Here is a 25,832-nt window from a genome sequence, read left to right on the forward strand (position 1 = left end):
GGAGACCAATTAGGATTTTCCAGTCAGCTGCCAGATCCCAACAGGTTGGCAGGAAACAGCTTAGCTGTCTGAAAGGCCCTCACTTCAGACAGGCCTAAAGGTCTGCCTGGGGTGCAGCAACAACAGGCAACCCTATGAAAGAGGGACTCCATGCAATGGTGGAATAGCAGCAAAGGGTATTTTTTCCACTTTAAATCTGAAAGGATTGGAGAGAGGGCACCTCCATTTTGCTGCTTTCTGGCTGCAAGTCTTCCTACTGGCCCTCGAGCTTTGAGAGCTGTGTACTTTTCTTAATTAGATGGTGAACCCAGCCTCTGGCCACTATTGGCAACTCAGCAAAAATCAGAGGTGAGTGATTGTTTCCCATACAGTGGGCATATTTTATACTCCTGGCACTGGGTTTGAAGGCAGAATAGATATTTAAAATACAGCAGCAGGACTTCCCTCTGGCTACCTGCCCACTTTCACTTGTTTGAAATTTTATGGGGTCTGGGGCAGCATCAGGTAACCTGCCACCCTTGGGTCTACTGGTACATTTAACTGACCAATTGATGGAGATGGAAACCTAAGTGGGTAGACAAGATTGAGGTAAACAAAGATGGAAATGAAAGATAGAAAAGTAGAAAGCAAAAGTGGAAGGCAGAGTAAAGACTGGAAAGTAGCTAAAAGTGCTGGAATACAAAGAATGTGTCAAAATGGCACATCTAAAAGTACTATGTCACAATGCATGGTGCATTTGCAATAAAGAAGTTGTATTTACAGCATAGATAGTTGTTAATGGGTACAATTTGATTGCAATTATGGAGACATTGCTGCGGAGTTACGAAGGCTGGGAACTGCACACTCAAGGGTATTCAATCTTTAGGAAGAACAGTCAAAACAGGAAATGAAGTTGGCTAGCATTGTTAATGAAAGACAGATTCAGTGCAATAGTGAGAAAGGATATTGGTGTAGGAAATCTAGGTGTGGAATCTGTCTGGATGGAGCTAAGAAGCACCAAGGGATTAAAAACTTTAATGGGAGTTGACTATAAGTCTTCTCAGCAGTAATCATGAGGTCATTAAATGGGCAAAAGATGGCATTAAACTGTAAAGTAGAGATGCATGCTGTAAGAATGATGCAGTAATCATGGGTGATTGTAATTCATACATGGACTGGGACAAATCACATTAGCAGTAATGCTGTAGTGTATGAATTCCTGAAGTATGTACAAGATGGTTTGTTAGACAAATATGTTGAGGAACCAACTTTGGAACAGACTATCTTGGATTTGGGTTAGTGCAATAAAAAGGGGTTAATTAATAATTTTGTTGTGATAGATCCTTTAGGAAAAAATTGACCATAACATAATAGAATTCTTCGTTAGTGTAGAACGTGAAATAGTCCAATCCAAAAATAGGGTCCTAAATTTAAACAAATGAAATTAGAGAGGTATGACAGAGAGTTGGCTACAAAAGTTTAGGTAACTTCATTAAAAATGCATGACAGTAGATAGGCAATGGCTAGTACTTAAGGAATGAATGCTTGCATTGCAGCAGTAATATATTCCTTTTGAGCAAAAGAGCACAACAGGAAGAATAGCAAGCATAGTTAATAAAAGAAATAATACCTTCGATCTTTTAATGGATTGGACATGTCTAAAATTATAGCTCCATTGGAATCTTCAAGATCACCATCTATACCATCAGAAGATCCCTATCCCTGCACCTCATAGAGGAAGACGAAATCTACTTACAGTCAAAAGGGTGCAAGACAGGGCAATTCTTGCTGAAATATTTGGCCAAAAAACCCCTGTAATGGCTAAATTAAGCATGGCAATTAAGCTTTTGTGCTTACATGGCATTCATATGCTTTATTTAAATGTAGACCCTGTGGTGCCAGGGAACTGAAGCTGAGGACAAATGCAGCTTGGTGATCTGACTAACGTGCATCTCCTTTTTCTCTGTATCCTCAAACTGCTATCGCTCACGCATGCTGTGTTATCTACCTGGTATGTCTCAGAACTGATGATCCAATGTTTATCTATTGTTCAAATGAACCCTTCTCTACTTTAGTCCTCAAAACTTCTTCAAATATTTGTCAGTACCACCAATACCTGCACCTACAGTGGCTCTGACATTCTAATTTCTCTGGTGAGATGTAACTTTGCTGATGTTTGCTGCAGAAGTATTTTGTTACACTGAATTGTTTTGAAGTATTGGGTTCGTAAATTTTTGTTTAGATCGGTCAATAAAAACAGAAGAAAATGTGTTAGAATAGACCTTTCATAAAATAGGTAAAGTATACCAGTTAGTTTTCTGCAATGTATGCCGGTCAGTGATTAGAGGGAGAATAATAAAAGGACATTTATTGCCTTGAGGTTTAGAGATCATTCCAACTGCAAAATGCTGGACTCCTTCTATGTTCTTAAGTTCCAACATGTATACCATGTTCTGTCCAAATTAACTGAAGCATCTAAAATGAAGATAATTACCTTTAGTTTTAATGGCTTCCTTCTATTATGCACCTACAATGCAAATTAAATATTGGTATGATGACCAATAACTATTTTATACTCCATGCTTGCCTATAGGTCCAGCAGTGGCCACCATTCTCAGCCTGACATTGCTTGGACAACAGAGTTGCAGGTCATCAGATCAGCTAGCAGTATTCCAGGACAGAATTCCATTTGAAGAAAGGATGGAATTCTTACCTTCAAGTAAATGACACTATTCCTGCACGGGCAATTGAATTGTTCAGTAAAATTACGTGTCCTGGTTTATTTGTGTAACCTGAAAGATCTGGGCCTTTTCCAGTTTATTTTAAAATTAATGAGCTATTGGTACTTAAAACTATGTTTTATTACCGTGTACTGCAGATTATACATTTCTTATACAATTAGAAGAATTAAGATAGAAGAACAAATGATCCTTGCTTTAAAATTAATCCTTACTACCATTTTAGTTGTGTTTGTATTTTCCCAATCATTGAATTGTGAAAGTTACATTTTGTGTTTAAATGTATTCTTCTGCTAGTAAAACATTATTGGTATTTCAAGGTACAGATATCCATGCTGTTTAAAGTACTGACCGCAAATGCATATTATCACCATATTAAATTTTCATTGGATTTTACAGCCTCTAGTAGACTGGAAACAGTTCATTACATCTGAGGCTGAAGTTTAACAAGCTAGTAAATAAGGAAATAATTTTCATTATTCTTTTAATGTACAACAAGCATATGGAGACAAAATTGATATAAATTTATACCATAGTAATCTGCCTAGCATGCACAGTATTATATTCCTAATCTCTGGTGACTAACGCAATTAACATGGTGAAGTGCAGGCACGGAATTTTTGATCTAGTATTCAAGCATTTAGGAAGGATCTTCAATAATTTAAGTATAGTCAAGGATATTTTCTGCTGACATAATATTTAGACTATTTTATAAAGCATTTAAGAAGGATCTTCAATAATTTGAGTATAGTCAAGGATATTTTCTGCTGACATAATATTTAGACTATTTTATAAAATCAAACAAAATTTTACAGGTGTCATATTTTGATTATAGTCTAATTGCCCTACATTGGATATCATCAAAATTTTGTAATGCCTTTATTAGAAGTTATACCTTGCTTAAACTAATAATTACTTACTTTTTAAACATGAGCATTAATATTAAATTAGAATATTGTGATTATGATATATGTTATGTTGGCCATTTGAAACTATTGAACTGTCCCAATGGAAAATTAAAGACTGGTTGGAGATATTTTAAACTTTGGAGCCAACTTGATCCACCACAATAATCTTTTCCGGTCTTCTACGTTGCTTTGTTAAAATAGAGAATGGCTGAGAGAATTATCACGTTCTCTTGTCTGGCAAAATGAAAGAGTTGATTACAGATGGTGAGAAAATATGCAGAAACCAGAGTGAAAGTATGGTAACAGTCTGAAGTAAGATCAAATGTGTAGTTAATGATCTTTGACAGCGGGTTTCTGGACAACAGTCTACTCACACTGTCTTAAGGCTATGAAACTTGAAGTACAGAGGTGCAGTTAATTAAACTTGAAGGCTAATTTAGAAAGTGAAACCTTAATGAGTCCTCTTTAAGATTTAGCAATCTACCCAGCATGTTGCTGAGAGAGGTACAGAGATTATCCTATCAATAACAGAATGTGAAAGAAGTTAATTACAATCATTGTAACGAAGAAAACACTCTGTAATTATTTTGGAACTGGGCAGTTAATCTTTGCGAATACATTTTAGTGTTGATAATTATAGAATTTTCCACATAAAGAAATTAGTAATTTCTCACAATTTGCTGGTTTTGAATAACAGAGTCTTATACAAATATATTTAGATGCTGAAATGGCATTTGATAAATTTTCACCCAAAAGTCTACTAATGCTTAACATTATGGAGATTTGGAATAAACCTTAGAAATGGATAAGAGATTTGTTGAAGGGTTGAAAACAACATGACTATTAAAAAATTCATGTCAGGTTTATGGATACTCGATAGGATGCCTCAGGCTCAGTGCTGGGACAACTACTGTTTCTAATTTACATCAATGATTTAGATTCAATGTAAAGTGGTTGAATTTACAGACAATATTAAACTAATAGGTGCAATAGAATTAGAGTAGGAAATTCAGAAATTGCCAAATCAGTTGGGTTAAAATTACTGGATGGACTTTGGCAAATAACATTTAATGTGAACAAATGCAAAATAGTGCGTAAAGAAAAGTGCTGATAGAACTACAAGTCTTCAAATCTTTACCCAGTGCAATGCAACAAAATTAACTAAGGCTGTAGCATTTAGAAAAAGTAAACAATCAAACTCTGGAGTTCTGGCTTGAACTCATTTGTGTAAAATAGTGGAATGTGAATTCAATAACAATCTGAAATTGAGTCAAATGATGACCCAGAAACTATTGTTGATTGTCAGAAAACTCATCTGGCTCACAAATGTCCTTTAGGGAAAGAAACGGCCACCCTTACCTGGCCTGGCCTCCATGTGACACCAGACCCACAGCAATGTGATTGACTCTTAATTGTTCTCTGTGGGAAATTAGGGATGCGCACTGAATGTTGGTGCAGCCAGAGACACACACATCCCATGAATAAATTAAAAATAAGTTATAGTTCCTGAGATACACAGGAGATATGCAGGTTCTGGATACTGTGGAGAGAAGCACCACAAGGCTGATACTAAAATATACGAAGCTGTGTTGCATGACAAGATGTTAAAAGCTTGGCTTTCAATCCGAGATAGGAGACAACTGAAAACTAATCACAAAGGTACAAAAGATAGTAATAGATCTGAGAAAGGTTAACCAGAAATAGAATCAGAAATTAATACAAAACTGAATGATGAAAATAGAACAAATTGTTACAATAGAAAAACATCTAGGTTCTATACGCAAGCAAGTTTAAAAACTAAAAATTTGTCTGCTGGATTCTCCTGGTTCCTTGAAGAGTTACTGGTGAGACTACAAAAGCAGTGACTAATAAACTGAATGCAGCATGTCCATAAATGTTCCATTATGTTTCCGAAAAATTTCAGAGCAGGACCTTCAACAAATATTAGGTGCCTTGTTTGTACCTACAACGGACCTAACAGCAGACATCTGGATAAGATGCCAGAGTAGGTGGATTAGCCATGCTAAATTGCCCATAGTGTCCGGGGATTGGTCTGGGTGGGATACTCTGAGGGTTGGTGTGGACTTGTTGGGCTGACGGGCCTGTTTCCACACTATAAGTATGCTATGCTATGATTCTAATACCATCCAAGTCCATATAGCAACAAAAATAGAAATTGCTGGAAAAGCTCAGCATCTGTGAAGAGAAATCAGACTTAATGTTTTGGGTCTAGTGACCCTTCCTTAGAACTAGAGTGAGTCTGAGCCGGAGGCAGTCATTGAGAAATGTGATATAGCTGTGGAACCGAGTATTAGCAAATACCTGGTCAAACACCAGGAGTGACGGTGAAATTAATGATGGTAAACAAGAAAAAAGATTGGAACGGAAATCCCTTCAGCGAGAAGAGCAAAACTTCTTCAAAGTGAGCATGCCTGGAAGAAATGTGGCAGTGAGTTAAATACTAAATAAAAATCGAAAGAACTGCAGATGCTGTAAATCAGAAACAAAAACAGAAATTGCTGGAAAAGCTCAGTAAGTCTAGCAGCAACTGTGAAGGGAAATCAGAGGTAACGATTCGGGAATGTTAACTCTGACTTCTCTTCCCAGACACTGCCAGACCTGTTGAGCAAGTCCATATAGCACTGGGCACATTTCAAAAATCCTTGGAATGTAGGATTTACTCTCCAGAATTAGATTGGATTACCCCTATCTTGTATCCAATAAACAGGTAAAATAGAATAAGATTTTAAAAAGTCAGTACATTTCATGCAAAACATGGATTGGCAATGTATTGTGTTAGATATGGATTTGAATCATGTGCAGATTAAAAGGCCAATTTACTCTCTTTCAAGAATGTCAGGGTCTTCCTTTAGCCCTGAGGATGGCAATGGTGCAGAATGAACTCTGGGTGGGAGACTTCAATGTCCATCACCAACAGTGGCTAAATAGTGCTGACCAAGCTGACCAAGTCCTAAAGGACAACACTGTTAGATTGTGTCTGCAGCAGGTGGTGAGAGAACCAACAAGACGGAAAAAACCTACTCAACTTTATCCTCGCCAATCCACCCTTAGCAGATCTAACTGTCTATGACAGTACTGTTGGACAGCTCAGTTGGTTGGAAGGCTGGTTTGAGATCCAGTGTGATGCAAACTATATGGGTTCAATTCACAAACTGGCTGAGATCACCATGAAGGCTCTATTTTATCAACCTTGCATAGGTGACCCTCAGATTAATCGCTCTGCCACTCCCCCCCGTCTCTCTAATGAGAAAGCAGTCTATGGTCCTTTGGGACTGCAGTGTCTTTCAATTTCATCGGTAAAAAGTGAGAACAATATATGGAAATGAAGTCCTTTCTGCATACTGAGGATACCCTCGACTGTGTTTGTGGCATTTCACTGTGCATCAGTGGGGCAGAAATTTGAAGAGATTTAACAATTCAAAACTGGACATCCATGAGGCACTGAACGCCTTCAGCAGCAGCAGAACTGTATTCAACATCATCGTTTCTAAAGTTTTGGAGTAGATCTGTAGCTCGGGTTGTGGGTGTTGAGGTTGGTTGGCTCGCTGAGCTGGTTTGTTGTTCCGCAGACGTTTCGTTACTGTGCTTGGTAACATCCTCAGTGCAGCCTCTGATGAAGCATCGGTGTGTTTTCCCACCTGGTTTTTAAACTCTGGGGTCCGATGCGATGGATTGCCTCACTTCCGGGTTTCCTCCGTAGTGGAATGTATATGAGGTCGAGTTCAATGTATTTATTAATAGCCTGCTTCGTGGAGTGCCATGCTTCCAGGAATTTTCGTGCTTGTCCCGGCCTAGCCTGTCCCAGGATCTTGGTGTTGGCCCAGTCGAAGTCGTGGTTCTCCTTGTCCATGTGGATTGAGATGAGTGAGTATTGGTCGTGTCTTTTTGTAGCCAATTGGTGTTCATGTACTCTTGTTGTTAGTTTCCTTCCTGTTTGTCCAATGTTAGAAGAGACACACGAACTCATAAGCAACACCCTCGCCGGAATAAAATTCACCAGAGAGGAGGAGAAGAACAAACAACTCCCATTCCTGGACGTCATGGTAGAACGCAAGACAAATGGGGAACTGCAAACGAAAGCACATTGAAAAGCCATACACACAGACCAGGTATTGAACTTCAATAGTAACCATCCCAGCACACACAAATGAAGCTGCGTGCGAACACTATTTAAAAGGGCAACAACACACTGCAGCAACATGGAACTACGCCAAGAGGAGGAGGAATACCTCTTCCAAGTGTTCAAGGATAATGGATATCCAAAGAACTGGGTCAGGAGATGCCTACAGGCACAGCATCAGAAAGATTCTACACGCCCCGACACACTCATCACACTACCCTACATCAGGAACACGTCAGAACTCACCACAAGACTTCTACGACCACTGGGCATCAGAGTGGCACACAAACCCACATCAACCCTACGACAAGTGCTCACCCGAACTAAGGACCCACTCCCCGTCATGGACAGGACCAATGTCATCTACAAGATCCCCTGCAGAGACTGCGAGAAACACTACGTCGGACAAACAGGAAAGAAACTAACAACAAGAGTACATGAACACCAATTGGCGACAAAAAGACACGACCAATACTCACTCATCTCAATCCACATGGACAAGGAGAACCACGACTTCAACTGGGACAACACCAAGATCCTGGGACAGGCTAGGCAGAGACAAGCACGAGAATTCCCGGAAGCATGGCACTCCACGAAGCAGGCTATTAATAAACACATTGAACTCGACCCCATATACATTCCACTATGGAGGAAGCCCAGAAGTGAGGCAATCCATCGCAACGGACCCCAGAGTTTAAAAACCAGGTGGGAAAACACACCGATGCTTCATCAGAGGCTGCACTGAGGACGTTACCAAGCACTGTAATGAAACGTCTGCGGAACAACAAACCAGCTCGGCGAGCCAACCAACCTCAACATCATCGTTTACATATCCATCTCTTTACCATTATCAACAATCCAGTAAATGAACCTTGGCTGAAAGAAGGGTGAAGGAGGGCATCCCAGCATCAGATATGTGTAAAAATAAGGTGTCAGCCTGGTTAAGCTATAGCATAGAACTACATAGAACTGCAAGCAGCATGCAATAAACAGAACTAAACAATTCCACAATCCAGAGATCAAATCTAAGTTCTTCAGATCTGCCACATGCAGCCATGAATGGTGGTGAACAATTAAACAACTAACTGCAGGAGAAGTTAATGATGTTAATGATGGGAGAACCTAGCATATAAGTATAAAAGATAAGGCTGCAGCATTTGAAACCATTTTCAGCCAAAAGTGTCAAGTAAGATCCATCTCATCTCCTTCTGAAGTACCCAACATTGCAATGCCAGTTTTCAGCCAATTTGATTCATTCCATATAACATTAAGAAATGTTTAAAGGCATTGGATGCTGCAAAGTCTATATAAAATAATAATATTCCAGCAATAGAACTGAAGATGTGTGCTTCAGAATTAACTGCATTCTTAGCCAGTTGTAGTACAGCTGCAATACTGGCATCTACCCAGCAATTTGGAAAATTGCCCAGGTATGATTTGTTTACAAAAGCTATGACAAATTGAACTTGGCTAATTACCACACTATCAGTCTACTCATGATCATCAGCAAAGTGGCGGCACGTGTTGACAACAGTGGTATCAACTGGCACATGCTCAGCAACAACCTGGTCACTAACACTTAGTTTGGGTTCTGCTGGGAATACAGAAGAGTTGAACTCAAGAAATGAAGTGACAGTAACTGCCCTTAACATCAAGGCAGCATTTGACTCAGTGTAGAAAAGCTGGAGTCAATGTGAATTAGGAGAAAAGCTCTCCACTGGTTCCAGTCATACCAAGCACAAAAGATGATGTTTAGGGTTGTTGGAGGTCAGTCATCTCAGTTCCAGAACATCACTGCAGGAGTTTCTTGGGATAGTGTTCATCAATTACCTTCCCTTCATCAGAAGTGGAGATATACACTGATAATTGCATAATGTTCAGAACCATTCTTGACTTGTCAGATGCTGATATGGTCCATGTCTATATGCAGCAAGAATTAAATAACTTTCATATTTGGGCTAAGTGACAAGTATAATTGAAGCCACCAACGTGAACAACCCCAACAAGAGAGAATACAGCCATCTCTCCTTGATGTTCAATGGCATTATCATCTCTGAAATCTCTGCTATTGACATCCAGGGGTTACTGCTGAGCAGAAATTGAATTAGACCAGCCGTATAAATAGCCTAGCTACATGAGCAGGATAGAGGTTAGAATTTTTGTAGCAAGTAATTCACTTCCTGATTTTGAAAGCCTGTGCACCAACTTCTTTTAAGATTCATTCACGGGATAAGGGCGTCACTGGCTAGGCCAGCATTTGTTGCCCACAGAACAGTTAGGAGTCAACTTCATTGCTGTGGGTCTGTAGTCACATATAGACCAGACCAGGTAAGGATGGTAGTTTCCTTCCCAAAAGGACAATGGATTCATGGTCATCATTAGACTCTGTAATTACAGATATTTATTGAATTCAAATTCCACCATCTGCTGTGACAGGATTCGAACGCGAGTCCCTAGAACGTTGTCTGGGTCTCCGGATTAACAGTCCAGCGATAATATCACTAGGCCATCATCTCCCCTCATATCACCATACCTTCACTGTTGCTGGGTGAAAATCTTGGAACTCTCTCTTGAACAATACTGTGAGTGTACCTAAACCACATTTAAGTGGTTCAAGGAGCTGGCTTAACCCCACCTTCTCATAGCAATTCAGGATGGGTAATAAATACTGGTCTAACTAGCAATGCCAACATATCATGGAAGAATAAAAAAGAAAATAATTTGATTCTATTACCGGATGCTATAGCTTAAAAATGCCTCACTCATGAAAGAGTGACCCTTCTTCAAAACTTTTTAAAATTCCATCAACTGCCTAGTGGGATTTGAACCTGTGCCCACACAGCATAGGTCTGGGCTTTTGGAATACTGGACCATTAACATTACCATTGTGTCCTCCTCCTTCTCTGTTCTGAAGAAGGGTTTCTGAACTTGAAACGTCAACTCTGCTTTCTCTGACTATTGCCTCCTTAAATTTACTCAATGTCCCAGTATCTACTGCACTGTTGGGTAGTGAATTTGACAGATTCACATACGACATATTGATTTCTTACCAAATACGTTTCTTCAAATGAATGCACTGGATTATATTTTACTGTCCATCACAACACATCCTTCACATTCACAATTCAAATTATTCAATTCATTTGTTTCTGTGAATCACATCATCTTTTGATTAAGATGTCATTTATAGAATAAGTATTTTTCATCTTGGGTACTAATATTTTAGTTTCAAAAGAAATGACATTGTCTGCACCATACCTATAACACATAATTTCTGGTTATACGAGGTGAAGCTGTTTCATTTCCCATGAAACACACGTGACACAGTTAGATCAAAGGCATTTGAGATCATATATTTATTAGACTTCTTCAAGAACAAACTGTGGGACAACATTTTTTTTTGATCATTCATAAGAATATATTTTGGAAGCAAATGTCAGCATAGAGTCAATAACTATGTTTGCTCTGGAAATTCAGAATCTGCCATGGAATTGTGGAATTGTGTTTGCTGATGTTTTTCTAAAATAAAGTATCTTAGCTATATAATAACTCTGAACCAAATCTTATGAGCTGATACTGATTAACAACAACTAAAATGGTCTTCCTTCCATAATGAATAATACAAAGTGCTGTGTGTGAATTGGTTAAAGATAGCATTGTAATCTATTACAGGTATTCTGGAAATCAGAACTGTGGCTGTTGGAGTTGTTGCTATTCGAGGTATAGAAAGTGACTACTTCCTAGCAATGAACAAATCTGGAAAATTATATGGCAAGGTAAGCTGATACACAAAACATAATGCTTATTTAGTTATCAGTTTAATAATATATTTTATGGTTCTTCTTAAATAGGAATGCCCGTGGGGAAGTGATATTGTTAGGGACAAAGGGTAACGTATTCAGGTTTACTGATGATACAAAGTTACTTGGGGAAAGTAGGATGTAAGGATGATGCAAAGACACTGCAAAGAAATTTGGATGGTTAAACAAGTAGATAAAAACATGGGAGATGGAACGTTAGGGTTGCATTTTGCCATGATGCTGGCACAAACATTTAATGATCACTGGCTGTTAGTTAGAACATAGAACATAGGGCCTGTACTGCGCTGTACAGGCCCTTTGGCCCTCGATGTTGCGCCGACCTGTGAAACCAATCTGAAGCCCATCTAACCTAAACTATTCCATTATCATCCATATGTTTATCCAATGACCATTTAAATGCCCTTAAAGTTGGCGAGTCTACTACTTTTGCAGGCAGGGCATTCCACGCCCTTACTACTCTCCGAGTAAAGAACCTACCTCTGACATCTGTCCTATATCTATCACGCCTCAATTTAAAGCTATGTCCCCTCGTGCTAGCCATCACCATCCGAGGAAAAAGGCTCCCACTGTCGACCCTATCTAATCCTCTGATCATCTTGTATGTCTCTATTAAGTCACCTCTTAACCTTCTTCTCTCTAACGAAAACAGCCTCAAGCCCCTCAGCCTTTCCTCATAAGACCTTCCCTCCATACCAGGCAACATCCTGGTAAATCTCCTCTGCACCCTTTCCAATGCTTCCACATCCTTCCTATAATGCGGTGACCAGAACTGTACGCAATACTCCAAGTGCGGCCGCACCAGAGTTTAGTTGGCTCAAGGCAAGTCCTCCACCTCACTGGAGAAGATATCCATAAGACTAAAGACCATAAGATATAGGAGCAGAATTCCATTTGGCCCATCAAGACTGCTCACCAAACGATCATGGATGACATGCATCACAACCCGATTCTCCTTCCTTCTCGCCATAACCTGTGATCCCCTCACTAATCGGGAACCTATCTTTGTCTTAAAGACACCCAATGACTTGGCCTCTACAACCTTCGGCAGCAATCAGTTCCACAGATTTACCACCCTCTGGGCTGAAGAAATTCCCTTCATCTCAGTTTTAAAGGGTAATCTTTTCACTCTGAGGCTGTGCCCCGGATCCTTGTCTCTCCTATGAGCGGAAACATCTTCTCCATGTCCACTCTATCCATGCCTGTCAGTACTCTGTGAGTTTCAATGAGATCCCCCTTCAGCCTTCTAAACTCATCGAATACAGACCCAGCGCCCTCAACCCCTCCTCATATGACAAGCCCTTTATGCCTGGGATCATTCTTGTAAATCTCCCTCAGACCCCCTCCAATGCTAGCACATCCCTCCTTAGGGCCCAAAACTGCTCACAATATTCCAAATGCAGTCTGACCAAAGCCTTATACCAACTCGACAGTACATTTCAGGTCTTGTATTGGAGCCTTCTTGAAATGAATGCTAATATTGCACCTGCTTTCCTAACTGCCAGCTGAACCTGTACGCTTACCTTAGACGAAGCCTGAACTAGGATTCCCAAGTCCCTTCGTGCTTCAGATTTCTAAAGCCTTTCTCCATTGAGAAAATAGTCTAAACTTTCCCACATTGTATTTCATCTGCCACGTCTTTGCCCACTCTCCTAGCCTGTCCAAGACCTTCTGTAGCCTTCCTGCTTCCTCAACACTACCTGCCCTTCCACCTATCTCTGCGGCTTCTGCAAACTTAGCAACAATGTTGATGTATAATGGTTATCATTAATGTATAATGTGACTAATTGTAGCCCCTTCATTCATCCCTGTGGAACTCGCCAGCTGACATCCTGAAAAGACCCCTTTATCCCCACTCTCTGCCTTCTGAATGAATGATTTATCTATTGTCACATATATCTTGAAGATACAGTGAAAAGTGTTTTGTCGCCACAATCCACTGCCATTTTGAGGTCAATAGGATAAAAGAAATTACTTAAGTAAGAGTTCAACTTCTGTTCAAATCTTACCAACAACCGAAGTCAGGCTAACCTGTCTATATTTTCACATCTTCTGTCTCCGTCCCTTCTTAAACAGCGGTATTACATTAGCTACTTCCAGTCCTCTGGGAGTCTCCCTGACTCCAGTGATTCCAGAAAGATCACCACCAATGCCTCCATCACCTCCTCAGCTATCTTCTTCAGAGCCCTGCGGTGTAGTCCATCTGGTCTGGGTGACTTATACACCTTCTCCTTAGTGATGGCCATTATACTCACCTCTGTCCTTTGACTCTCTTGAAGTTCTGGCATAGTACTGGTATCTTCCACCATGAAAATTGATTGAAAGTACCTATTCAGTTCCTTCACCATTTCTTTGTTCCCCATTCCTACTTCTCCAGCCTCATTTTCCAGTTGTCCAATGTCCATTCTTGCCTTTCTCTTACCTTTTATGTATCTAAAAATACTCTTGCAATGTTCTTTGATATTACTATCTAGCTTACCCTCATGTTTCATTTTCTCCCTTATTGCTTTTTTTAGCAATAGCTGCCAGTCAATCAAATGGCAAGGGTGGCTACTGTCAGGGCGCTGAGGAGTCTTGAATCCTGCCTTATAGGCTTCAGTGAGACAGACTGGGGGCAGCGAGGGTGTTGAGGAGGTGACAGAGAAAAGCAGAAGGGTATAAATGAACAAGTGGCTTCCCATGGGGAGAGGACATCCAAACAGGAGGCATCCCCATTTGGTGTGGCCACGATGCCACCAGATAAAACTTAGTTCTCAATCCTGACTATGGTAAAAATCCTCAGGGTAATGAGTGAAGGCCACTTAAGGGATTCAAAAGGCCCATGGGTGAGCGTGCCACCCAACTCCTCCCACCCATCGCTGGTCAGATCGGAGCAGTAGGCATCAGGCATATGTGTGTTTGCAAGGGAATAAGATGGCACTTGATACTTATTTGGGCTTTCAGGATGGTTGGCGTTCAGTATCTGGACAAATGGTATTTATTGGGAGGTTGGCAACAGTTCTATGAAAATGTAGAAAATATATGACTTAGAAAGATGCTGTTCAGCTCATTATGCCTACGCTGATAGAAATACTCTGCCTAATCCTATTTCGCAACCACTAAGTAGCGATTCAAGAAGGCAGCTCATCATCACCTTCTCCATGACAATTGGGGACGGCCTTGGCAGTAATGCCAACATCCTATTAATGAATAAAAATAGTCTACAGGAACTGAAAATCGCAACAGTAAAATCAGTACCATTATCACTACATTACTTAAATTTAAAACAAAATCATCGAATCAGTGCTTACATTGTTAAAATCAATGTTATGTCCAGAAGATTGTAAACGACTGAACCATAAATTGACAAGCAGCTCCTCCAGCTTGTGTTGATCTTCATTTCAACCATGTAGGAGGTGAAGGACAGATAGAGCAGATTGGGAATGGAAGAGAAAATTAAAATGGCAAGCAACCTGATCCTAATTTTCTCTTTCGTATCTCCATGGCCCTTTCCATGCGACCATAAGTTATTCCTTCAATTTCTTCCAGTTCTGAAGAAAGATAACCAACCTGAATCTTATGGTAGGATTTAGTGTAAATACAGGTGTCAACACTGCACTGCATCAGAGGAAGTTATCTGACAATGATTTTGCTTCAACTAGTCAATTAGTAGTCAGACGGTATGTTTACTGTCCAATTAAATGTTGGACAGGCAACGGAAGCCAGAGCATTTACATCTTGGGGTATTCTCAAGAGGAAGAGGGAACAGTTCAAAGTTTGACTGGAGTGCTGTAAAATCCAGTCAGCCTCTGATTCATACATTTAATTGGTGTTTTGATTAGCTTAATTAGCTTCTAGTTCCTTCTGGACAGGTAAGAGTTCCAACCCCAATCTGTCTTCAAGGAAAAAGGTGCAGGTGAAATGATGTACACTCCTATCATTGTTCTTACTTCATATTGGGGAATATAGAAACTGCCCTTTATCTCTGGTTTTCTCACCACTGATGCAGTCTGGCTTGCTGCATTTATTCCAGATTTCAAAAATATACATTGACTCCAATTTTAAGACAGAACTTTGTCTTAGTATGCTCTGTCTACTGTCTGATCAGTCTTACCAGCAAAATAGTTACAAGGGCCACAGGAGGGTAAATTTAACACTACCTTTTGGGCCTAGGAGCAGCAAGAATGCATGTTTGGGCTTCATAAAAATAATGCAATCTGCGAAAAATAATGCAATTTGCTGTCATCCCAGGCTACACACCACTCCCCAACCAGCCTGTTCCTGAACCCAGCCAATTGATTTGGCCAATGTATAGGGCAAACAACCTCTGCTAGTTCTACTTAAATGAAGCTGAGCCTCAAAATAGATCCAGCTTCTTCACTGCCTGTGCAGCAGGTATCCAGCACCCTGAACCAGTTGTCCACCCAAAATCAAAATCTATGTTAGTAATTGACTATTACAACAGATTAGTGCTATAGAGCTCAGTAACTTTTAGTTTTAGAATTCCCTACTCTTTGTAACCATGCATCAAGTAGAAGGATAAAACTTGCCTATGAATCAAAGGAGTATTTGGATGTCTGTCTCTTTATTGTTTTTTCCAACACCAGAACCACATTACCTTTTTCCAGATTTTCATTTGATATAAGGCAGTTCTTTCACGTTCCAATATGGACATCTTTAATTAATTTTAAGCAGAGGAGACAGGATACGATAGAGCTAATTGAGAATGGTGCAGCAATAGAATCCAAATATTTTGTATGCATAAACAACTTAACAGATGCTGACTAGAATATTGATAATGATCTTTACACAATTTATTAAAAAGAGGTAAGTATGACAACAAAGGTTTTGGACAACAAATTCAAAATTAGTTATCCAGGCACGAAGGAAGAAGTGGAGAGCATTAACTTGTGATTAACAACTTACAGGGAGAAATTTATCTGTATATCTAGTGCTATAATGGCATTATGCAGATTTACGTTAGTTTCCCCAGGGCTTGCACCGCCACAGGCCACGATAAACACACCTTCGTTTATGTCATTGAAGAACAACATATGGCCATACAAGTAGTGATCCACAGTACTGCTTATCCCCATGAATTGGCATACATTTGCATAGCTATATGAACAAATTCTTTCCCTTACTTGTTTGAACAAAGAATACTAAACACAAATAAATCTATTTTTTCTTATGTAATCTTCTATTATTTATAACACGAATACTTTCCCAAAATTGCACTTTTTAAGTGTAAAGAGACCATGTATTCTGAAGATCTACTGCAAATGCAAGTATTGCACTGAAAGATTGCTACCTCTCTTAGCAACCAAACTGAACAATAATGTTTGGTGAAAATATGAAGATTGCACTGTATAGCTGGTCCACAGATGTCTTACTAGTACAAGTTGCTTAAAACTATTGTTTATTGCTGTCGTGAAGTGACTCTGATTTTGACCAGAGGAGCTGATCAAATGTTTGAATAAACTTGTTGTCAAACATAGGTCGCTTCTGTGTAATATAAACCAGTTAGTCAGTGCTTTTACCCCTTTACATCATGGCAATCATGTGATTAATTACATTCTCAATTTATACAGAATAGGGGAGAAAGATAGCATTACATTTTCTTCTGCTAGATAGAAGAACAGAGATTACAATTGTCAGGCATTGTGTAAGCAGTTTAAACAATGTATTAACCTCATGGTGGAAGTGATCAACACATGTAAACTCCACTTCTATTCACAGCTTTCATCAGGGGAAGCCTATGGCTTTCCTTGGAGGGATATTACTGCTCCTCTAGGGAGCGCAAAGGAAAGAAAAATGTTTAACTTTATTAATCTCTTAAATTACTGAACTTCTAACCCAGTTTGGATCACATGGGCCTTAGCTAAAATTGCAATTGGGTCCTAATTACATTATTGTGACCCAGCATTCACATACAAAGTAAGATCCCATTAGTTTTGGGCGGAGAGTAGATTAAAACAGTGAGATACTCCCAGCTTCAGGACAGGCAAATAAATCAGGAATTTTAACTTGCATCAAGGAGCCCGAGTGAAATTAGAGCTAATCAGAGTCATGGCAAAATATCTATTGCTTGGAGTGATACCTAACATAAACCAGGATACTTATGGTCATTGGAGGCTAATTATTTTCAGCCCCGGGACATTGTTACAGGAGTTCCTCAGGGGCTGCTCCATCAATAACCTTCCATCATCATAAGGTCAGAAATGGGGATATTCACTGATGTTGAATACCAGTTGTATTTGATTTGAATATCATCAGGTAGTGAAGCAGTTCTATCCACATGCAGCAAGACCAGGCCACATTCAGGCTTGAGCTAAGAAGTGGTAAGTAACACTCATGCTGCACAAGGGCCAGGCAGTGACCATCTCCCTTTGGCATTCAATGGCATTGCTGAATCCTGAACTATCAACATCCTGTGTATTACCTTTGAACCAAAACTAAAATGGACCAGCCATTATAAACACAGTAGCTACAAGAGCAGGTCAGTGGCTAGGAATTCAGCAATGAGTAACTCACTTCCTGACTCTCCAGAGTCTATCCACCATCTAGAAGACACAAGGGAATAAATGATGTAAGATAGGACCCTGGGAAGCTCCAAGGATCAGAGGGACCTAGGTATGCATATACACCAGTTCCTTAAGGTTTCAGGGCAGGTGGATAAAGTGTTCAGAAGGGTAATAGTACACTTGCTTTTACTAGCCAAGGCATAGAGTTTAATAGCAGGAAGGTTACGCTAGAAACTGTATAAAAGTTGGTTAGGCCGCAGCTAGAATATCGTGTGCAGTTCTGGAATCCACATTATAGGAGGGATGTGATAGCAATGGAGGGATTGCAGAGGGCACTTACCAGGATGTTGTCTAGGCTGGAGTTTCAGATATGATGAGATATTGGACAGACTAGGTATGTTTTCGTTAGAGTAGAGGAGATTGAGAGGGAACATGATTGAGATGTATAAAATTATATATAGAGGGTTAGGGTTAAAAAAAACTTTTCCCTTTGATGAAGGAATCAATGACTGGGGCATGGGCTTAAGGCAAGGGGCAGGAGGTTTAGAAGAGATGTGAGGAAAACCTTTTTCATCTAGATGATGGTGGAAATCTGGAACTCATTGTTTGTAAGGTTGGTAGAGCAGAAACCCTTATAACACTGAAACAGTATTTAGATGTGCACTTGTGATGCCAAGGCTGTAGGCCAAGTGCTGGAACGTGGTTGTTTTTGACTGTCCTGACACAATGGATGCGAAGGGTTTTTTTCTGTGCTATAAATCTCTATGACTGTATAAGTCAGGAGTGTGACAAAAGTCAGGACTTGACTGGTTGCTTGCAGCTCCACCAATACTACTGATGAATGACACCATTCAAGGAAAGCCGCCTGATTGACTGGAACTCAATGCACCACCATGAACCCCATACCTCCAACACACAATGGTAGCAGTGTGTACTATCATACCAGCAACGTAGCAAGCCTCCTTTGACAGCACCCTCCAAACATCAATCGCTACCAGCTAGAAGGACAAAAACAACAGATATATTGGAACACCACCACTTACACATTCCCCTCCAAGCCACACTTCATTTTGATTTGGATCTACATTGTATTCCTTTATTGTTGCTTATCAAATTCCTGGAACTTGCTTCCTAACAGCACTGTTGGATACCTACACCTGTTCAAGAAGGTTACTTACTACCATCTTCTCAAGCACAATTAGAAACTAGCAATAAATTCTTGTCTAGCCAACAATGTCCACATGCCATGAAAGAATAAAAAAAGGGTAAAGGTAAAATTGCCATGTTAATGATAATGGTCGAATAATCAATTGCTCATCAGGGACTGATTAACTATGAAGGTTAATTTATCTTAAACAGCGGACAAATTATAAGTTATAAAGCAATTGTTACAGCAACAGGCCAATTTATGTGTCTGCAGCTTGCAAACCCAAAGAAAATGAACTGTCATGCAAAGTCATAGCATTGTTGACACAATGAAAATAGAGTTCTAAAAGATGAACTCTCTTAAAGACAAGGTACACAGAAAACAAAAATCACATACATCAAAAAAAACAACAAAACTACCACAAAGTAATATTAAAATAATGAAAACAACATATGCTTGAAGGCTAATTTGTGATTATCATCAACAATTGCAATGCTTCTCAGTAATAATGTACACTTTATTTTCAATGTTTTCACAGAAAACCTGCAATGAAGACTGCAATTTCAGAGAGCTTATAGAGGAAAACAATTACAATACATACGCTTCAGCAAAATGGACACATAACGGCCAGCAAATGTTTGTTGCCTTGAACCAAAAAGGAGTAACCATTAGGGGGAAAAGGACAAAGAAAGAAAATAAATCATCTCATTTTCTTCCTATGGCAGTATCGTAATGAAATACACACAATGAGAACATCAGTTCCACTAATAATGGTGTTCCACCTTGGCACATGTATCACTGAAACCCTAACCACACAAGCTAAAATACTACTGACATCTGGAACAAGCTGGGCTTGCGCTTTGCTATAAAAACATACTTATAATTTTGCACGACTGTATTCTATGCATTCCAAGTTACAACAGATGCAAAAGGTGAAGTTTGTAAATTTATTCCTAAACCTTTATCAAGAAACATTTGAATGAAAGTAGTATGACTGATCATCTAACCAAATGTGTATAGAGGTGCAAGCAGTTTGTACATAGAACATTTCCTTAAATGATAGGTTTGACGGATAATGGTCAAACTTAAACAGTACTATATACATTTTCAGGATAATCATTGTTACATTAAGACACCTTGCATTTGACCTCTTACATTTATTCCTTGAGAAAGCACTGTGGACTATTGGGGTATCAAGGTCAGAAGTCAGATGACACCAGGTTATAGTCCAACACCTATGTCAGACTCCTGCTCATTGACTACAGCTCCACCTTCAGCACAATTATCCCCTCCAGACTGATCTCAAAACTGTGTGACCTTGGTCTTGGCCCCGCCCTCTGCAATTGGATCCTCAGCTTTCTGACCCATAGGTCGCAATCAGTGAGGATAGGTAACTGCACCTCCTCCACAATAACACTCAACACTGGAGCCCCCCAAGGATGTGTCCTCAGGCCCCTACTGTATTCCCTGCACATCTATGACTGTGTTGCCAAATTCTGAACAAACGCCATCTACAAGTTCACTGATGACACCACTGTAGTAGGACGGTATCTAACAATGATTCACCAAAGATCCTTAGACAGCACCTTCCAAACCCACGACCACTTCCATCTAGAAGGACAAGGGCAGCAGATATTTGGGAACACCACCACCTTCAAGTTCCCCTCCAAGCCACTCACCATCCTGACTTAGAAATATATCGCCGTTCCTTCACTGTCCCCAGTGTCAAAATCCTGGAGTTCCCCACCTAATGGCATTGTGGGTCAACCCACAGCAGATGGACTGCAGCAGTTCAAGAAGGCAGCTCACCACCACCTTCTCAAGGGCAACCAGGGATGGGCAAGAAATACTGGCCAGCCAGCGATGCCTACGTCCCACAAATGAATAGAAGAAAAACAAGTCAAACTACAGAAGGGAGATAGAGGGCTTGGTGACGTGGTACAATGAAAACAATCTGTCTCTCAACGTTGGCAAAATTAAAGAACTGATCATTGAATTCAGAAAGAAAGGGGGAGAACATGCCCCCATCTACATCAACGGAACTGAAGTTGAGAGAGTGAAGAGCATCGAGTTCCTCGAGTGACGGTAACCGAAGACCTGACCTGGGCTTCCCACATAAATGCAACAGTCAAGAAGGCACAACAATGCCTCTTCTTCATCTGGCAGCACAGGGAATCTGGCATGTCCATAAGGTCTCTCAACAACTTCTACAGATGCACCATTGAAAGCATACTGTCCAGGTGCATAACGGCCTGGTATGGCAACTGCTCTGCCCAGGATAGTAAGAAACTACAGAAGGTGGTGTGCACAGCCCAGACCATCACAGAAGCCAATCTTCCATTGCTAAATTCTATTTACACAGCTCGGTGCCGCGGAAAGGCAGCCAACATCATCAAAGACCCATCGCACCCTGGTAACGACCTCCTACATCCTCTTCCGTCAGGCAGAAGATACAGAATCCTGAACACACACACCAGCAGGTTCAGGAACAGCTTCTTTCCAGCTGTAATCAGACTGTTGAATGGACTGTAGCCTCAAATAATGTAACCTGCAATGTAACCTGTATGCCTCTAAGTCTTTTTGATCTGTACATCCTTTGCTTGCCAAGATCTTGAGATTTCAAATAAACCTATTGGACTATAAGCTGGTGTCATCTGACTTCTGACCTTGTCCACCCCAGTCCAACACCGGCACATCCACATGTTGGGGAATCAAATATCACATAGTATATGAATCTAGTGATGAACATGTAGCTTTCCATACAACATTTAACTTTGTAATTCAGTATTTTTGAAGGGAAAAATGCAGTTACTGTAGTATCTTTGATTTTCACAAGATGGTGAATGTTTAAAAATGTTGTGCACAATCACAAACTATGCCACATTGTAAATGACTTGTGAAAATAATGATTCTATAGTATCAGCAGTGCTGCTCAGCTTAATAAAAGTTAATGCCTTATATATGATTTCTTCAACATCATTTATTTCAAGTTGTGAAAAATATGGATTGTACGTTAGCATTAGATTCTAAGTAACATACTACAGAGTTATTGAATATTTGGAAAACAGAATATGTTTTAATTTAAATTAACTGGCTCTGGGTTAAAAGTAGAAAGTAATCATTCTTTGTGGTATACAAATGTGCATTCAAACCATTGTTCAACCTAATTTAGTCTCAAAAGATTGTTAAATTACAAGGTTCTTAAAACATTTTCGTAGGTTTTACAGCATTTCTATAGGTAAGAGTAGAAGAATTCAATTCCCACTAGGCAAGATCTGCTGATAAAGACCAGGAATTTAATCCTTGCAAACCATTATACCAACCTATTGCCAACCTATGCGTTTGTAAAATTGCCAATAAAAATAACACTTGTTCAGGAGGTTTAAATACTCTAATGCTCCTTTTGAAAGATGTGAGTTATGTAGCATATTTATACCTTCAATACACACTGCTGAGTGTGTACTCTAATCCTGCAAATAATGAAATATCTGTTAGTGCATACTTGTAGACGGCTTACATTTGCTTCTAATCTCAGACGTATGCACTATATCGTTAAAATTTTCAATGGTAGTCATGTTTCACAGATCTAGCTCTACTGCAGTTAGCAAATGAACTGACCGAAACTAATGTAAATTGGTTGTGTGGGTGCAGATTTCACAACTAAAACTGTCAAGACCAGAAAAAAAAAAGTCAGATACAGTCAAGTTTGCTCAAATGAAATCTTGGGAAATAAAGGAATACAGTTGAAGAAACTGGGTTTGGTAAAAGGTTACTTAGGCAGGTAGAAACTTTTCTTAGGACACTGAGGTAAAATGGTCAAAATTGGATCAACTATCCATTTTACATTGCATTTGATATTTTATTGCATTGCAGTAATTGAAACTAAACATCATTAACTGCATGTAAGGTGTTGTCTATCCAATACCACCAGCTTTATCTACCGATCTGGTGAATTTCTCCCCCAAGGAACTTTAAATCAATATCTTCAACTTTAATCTCTAAAATTTTGTTTTTCAGGAGTTTCAGTGTCTCATGCATTTGCCAATTCCCCCATTTGTGACTATCAAGGTCTTTCCCTTCGTCACAGCAACAGACCGCATCAAAGTACTGTTCCCATCTGTCACTCCTTAACACTCTTCCTCATTATAGCTACATTCCTGTCTTTTGACTCTGATTCACCCTAGCTACATAAGTAAAACAGAAAGTGTTGGAGAAACTCAGCAAGTCAACAGTATCTGCAGACAGAAAAAACAGAGTTAATGTTTCAAGTCCAGTGATCTTTCTGCTGTTCTGATGAAAGTTGACTGGACACAAAACATTAACTTTGTTTTTCTCTCTATAGATTCTGCCATACCTACTGGTTTCTCCAGAAAACTTTCTGTTTTCGTTTCAGATTTCCAGCATCTGCAGTTCTTTATTTTTATCTTATGGCTAAATAACCACCTTTCTTTGCCTAAGTACTCTCCAAATCATTAATAGCTATTTAGTACAAATAGCATCTCATTGTCCCTTCAATATTGTGAACATACACCTCCTGCAAAAATCCATCCTCAACCTCTTGGTCCTCCTCTCCAAGCAAAAACACAAAAGCAGATTCTCATCTAGTCACAGTTACAGAGAATGCATTGTTCCAATTCCCCTGACCTTTCTGCTTTTGGTTGGACTACTGCTACGCTGTAGTGGTGTTTTTTCATTAAGGAACAATATCTAATAATTTAGCAGATGCATGATTAAACTCCTTAACAATACCTTCACATTGTCAAGGTGGTTTCAGTGATCATTGTCAATCTCCCCAGTTTAACACTGCTAATTGACAGTGACTTGTTTTCAGTGAGAATGTAATACAAACAGCACACACTACTTTGTGTCTAAATTAATAGATTCTGATTTTTTTTTATTCTTCATACAGAAATGCATTGCCTTACATTTGTTTTTATTGAAAATCCATTTGCCACAGAATAGCATATCTGTTTATATTTATTCAGATCCTTGGCTCCCATCAATCTGAATTTCACTAATCATCTTACTAAATAACTTGGCAGCATCAGTAAATTAATGTTTTAATTTTCCAACAAGTATGTGTTCTTCGTATTATTTATAATTACTATATAATCTGTAACATGCTCTGTCATTTTGTCAAACAGCATAAAAATTGTTGTTTCCTAGTACAGTATTTGAGTATTGCTGAAATATTTTAGTGTTTGTACACACGCACAGCCTGTTTCAATTCAGCAAAAAAACTGACTGGTTCACTTCTCAGAGCAATGTTCTAGCCAATAACAGTCTACCTCCCTGGTTTAAAATATAAACAAAACCTGACTGTTAACTGTCAATCAGCATCATGAGTTTATTTTCTATGGCAATACCTCAACCAATCAGAGTCCACATGCCAACGAATCAGCACTCTCCTCTCAAGTGTTGGTTTTCCCCTTGAATTTATATTCTTATTAAAGATCCTGATGAATGCAAGATGAAAAGCTTCAACAAAGCACCTATTTCCAGCAATACTCAAGCACAAAAAAAATCAAGTCACCATGTCTAGAGACATCATTCATTATTTCATCCTGACAATAAACTACAGTTGAACTAATATGAGTCGATTTTACTTTCTTCCTTTAAGAAATCTAGAAAAGAGCCATTGGTTTCTGATTGTTGAGGTATTACTTGATTGGTAAAAGCTTCACCACATGCAACTATAAACATAATTGATCGAAGTAGTTAATGAAACTACAGATGTCAAATCACAAATATATCGTTAAATCCAGCAGTATGATTTCCTTTTGTTTTAGTCTGCTTTTTTATCACCCATCAATACCATTGCAAATACACTCAACCTTGTTTGTAGTTAACCACAACATGAAGATATTGTCAATAAAAACTTGCACTTACAGAAGGAAAACTGAAATAGTAAAGCATTCCAAGGCCTCTTCCAGCAGTGTACTGGAATAAAATTTGACATGGAAACACATAAGACTAGGTGGCCATGAGATTGATCAACAAGATAGGATTGAAGGAATGTCTTAAAGGAGGAGACAGTAAGAAAGGCAGAGAAGATTAGGGAGAGAATTTCAAAGATTAAGATCTCGGCAGTTGAAAGCACAACTGCCAGTGGTGTAACTATGAAAATCAGGGGTGCACAAGAAACCAGAATTGAAAGAGTGTGGAGATCTCAGAAGGTTGTAAATAAATAAATGAACTTGAGTACTTTGATCCTCTATCGTAAATAGCCTCCAAGATAATAATCACAAACATCACCGGCCCACTTTCCATGTTGAAAGAAAATCACAGAAGGATTTAAAAGAAAAACTTCAGATCCATGTTGAGCTTTCAAGGTAGTAATTATTTCAAACACGTGTTTAGTTAGGAATCTTGACACAGATACTGCCTGACCTACTGAGTATTGCAGTATGTTGTATCTTCATTCAACAAAATAAAGGAAGTCATTAAAAAAAAATGTTTCACTAAAGTTTTCTGCTGTAGCTTCCTGGCTATTAAAAATCATTGGTTTAATCTTCTTGGTACTAACATTAGATGCCTGCCTACATAGATTTGATTAAATTTGGGTGGATTTGAGACCACAATTGTAGTGAGTGGTGAC

At 39.3% G+C, this 25,832-nt stretch overlaps 2 protein-coding genes across 4 annotated transcripts in view; one reads left to right on the forward strand and one right to left on the reverse strand.

The window, feature by feature from the left end:
* Nucleotides 1–20,523, forward strand: part of fgf7 (fibroblast growth factor 7) — a 93,706-nt gene extending 73,183 nt beyond the window's left edge. Inside the window, exons 4-5 of the mRNA XM_048615835.1 lie at nt 11,439–11,542; nt 19,773–20,523. Coding sequence (XP_048471792.1) covers nt 11,439–11,542; nt 19,773–19,967 — 299 coding nt within the window. The 3' untranslated portion in view covers nt 19,968–20,523. The remainder of the gene's footprint in view (nt 1–11,438; nt 11,543–19,772) is intronic.
* Nucleotides 1–25,832, reverse strand: part of LOC109916356 (protein FAM227B-like) — a 261,439-nt gene that overhangs the window by 123,125 nt on the left and 112,482 nt on the right. The window lies entirely within an intron of this gene.

The sequence above is a fragment of the Rhincodon typus genome, chromosome 33, assembly GCF_021869965.1.
Source record: "Rhincodon typus isolate 14 chromosome 33, sRhiTyp1.1, whole genome shotgun sequence".
Classification (NCBI taxonomy): Eukaryota; Metazoa; Chordata; class Chondrichthyes; order Orectolobiformes; family Rhincodontidae; genus Rhincodon; species Rhincodon typus.